The 1950-nt window shown below is 62.2% G+C and overlaps 1 protein-coding gene across 1 annotated transcript in view; it reads right to left on the bottom strand.

Moving 5' to 3' along the window:
• CACNG8 (calcium voltage-gated channel auxiliary subunit gamma 8) overlaps positions 1 to 1948 on the bottom strand; it is a gene marked incomplete at its 5' end in the record, with an annotated part of 19914 nt that extends 17966 nt beyond the window's left edge. The window contains one exon of the mRNA XM_014586365.1: positions 1744 to 1948. Within this exon, the coding sequence (XP_014441851.1) occupies positions 1744 to 1948 (205 nt within the window). The remainder of the gene's footprint in view (positions 1 to 1743) is intronic.
• Positions 1949 to 1950: the final 2 nt, after the last annotated feature.

Below are 1950 nucleotides of genomic sequence, written 5' to 3'. Positions count from 1 at the left end.
CCCCCTGCGCGCCCTGCCCAGGCTCCGTGTCTGCCCTCCACGCAGCCCAGCCGCCTTCCTCCAGAGGGGCACACGTCCTCTCGTTCCTTCGGCCACCTCAGACGCCACCTGCCTCCCGGCCCCCCCACACCCAGCCCACACGAGGCCCCTGCCCGCGCCCAGTTCGACCTAATGCCCTAAATGTTTTACATGCATTCGTTTGTTAGTGCCGTCTCTCCGCCCAGAAATGAGAGGCCTAAGGGCAGGGATTGGGCCTGCTCCCGCTGCAGCTCCGGAATTATGAATGGCACTTGGCACACAGTATCAGCTCAGTAAAACTGGTCATCCAGTGAAAGAGTGAATAGGATTCTTTTCCCTTTTCTTAAGAGAGATTTTTGCTATAGGGTATGTGTGCGTCCTAGAGAGACAAAGAGACAGAAAGTGAGAACCCCCCCAGGGGGGATGGCCACGCCACAATCCCTTCCCCCCCATTCCCCTCTCGGGATCTTGGGCACACACACACACACACACGCACCCGGCGTTTTAAGCAACCAGGTCCAGGACTCGAGCCGCAGTGGAGTATGTGGGAGTCCAGTGAGGCAACCATTACGCCCTCTGCTGGTCCCAGTGGACGGGATTCTTAGCGCTTGTCGCAAACTGTCCTAGGCCTTTCCTGCTGCAAGCCCTGGCGCCTGGCTCTGTGCTAGCACTCAGACTGACCAGGGGCTGGCCAGGAGGGAGAGTAACATGAGGAGGAATGGTGGGACGAGAGGCGAGAGGGAGTGGAGGTGATTGGGGAGACGAGCCCTCCACCTGCTCCTGGAAGCAGCTGCTTCTCAGATCCGAGGACCACCGGCTCTCGCCGTGAGATCTGTGAGCTCAGAGGAAGCGGGGACTTGATCCTCAGTGCAAAGGCTCCCTATTTTTAAATGTTGGCAACTATTCAGATCTGGTTTCGGTTTTAACACTCCGCACACTGGGCGGAATGATCTGCAGATCCCATCGGCAGACCCGAGTTCTCCACTCTGCCCCTTTCAGAGCTGGGCCTCCTCAGGCAGATGGCTTAACCTCTCCAGCCTCAGCCTCCTCCTCCCTCACAGGGAGGTGACACCCCATAGGACTAACAGTAGAATGGCATTTGTGCCAGCCAAACAGAGGAGAAAGGGGCATGGGGGGAGAGGGACGAAGAGAAGAGGGGAGCTCTGGTCCTGGCCCCACCCCACGCTGCACAAGCCATGATGGAGGAGACAGCGAGACAGCGAGATAGCGGCGGGGACGGTCAACAGATGAGGCCCAGAAGGAGGAAGAAGGCCGAGGAGGGGAGGAGGTCGGGCCAGCTGGGAAAGGAGAAAGGCCAGGAAGGCAGGGAAGAGCCCGGATGGAGAACATGAGGGCAGGTAGCGGCCTGGGAGACAGGAGGGTGGGACACAGGCAGGGGAGAGCATGAGAGCTGGGGGAGGCAGAGGAGATGGTGGGGCATGGGGGGGGGGGACTGGGCCAGGGCAGGGATTTGAAGGATGAATTGGATGAAGTGGAAACTCAGAAGAGAGCTTGCCAGGGGCCAGGAGGCGGCTCCAGAGCAGCAGGGTCAAAATAAAGAGGGGCAGGCCGGAGCAGCGAGGGAGTCCCAGAGAGGGCGGGCAGGAGTGGAGGGAGGGCGGTGGGAGGCCAGGGTGGGAGAGGAGGAGGGAGGAGCGGGGAAGAGGGCGCCAGGCCGGCAGGGCAGCGCAGGGGCGACTGCCCGGAGGAGGCGTCGCGCCCTACCTTCCAGGCAGCAGATGCGCCAGAGGCCCGAGTGCGTGAGGCCGCCCGGGTCCTTCTTTTCGCCGAAGGCGGCGAAGGCGCCCACCGTGGTCAGCAGCACCTGCACGCCCTTCTCGCACCACAGGCCCCTCTCTTCGTTCCAGCGCTTCAGCGACTCCAGCTTGACCACGGGCAGCCGGCGGGCCGTGGGCCACCACCGGGGCAGCG

The sequence above is a fragment of the Tupaia chinensis genome, unplaced genomic scaffold, assembly GCF_000334495.1.
Source record: "Tupaia chinensis unplaced genomic scaffold, TupChi_1.0 Scaffold000131_1, whole genome shotgun sequence".
Classification (NCBI taxonomy): Eukaryota; Metazoa; Chordata; class Mammalia; order Scandentia; family Tupaiidae; genus Tupaia; species Tupaia belangeri.
This window is presented reverse-complemented; position numbering and strand designations above follow the sequence as displayed.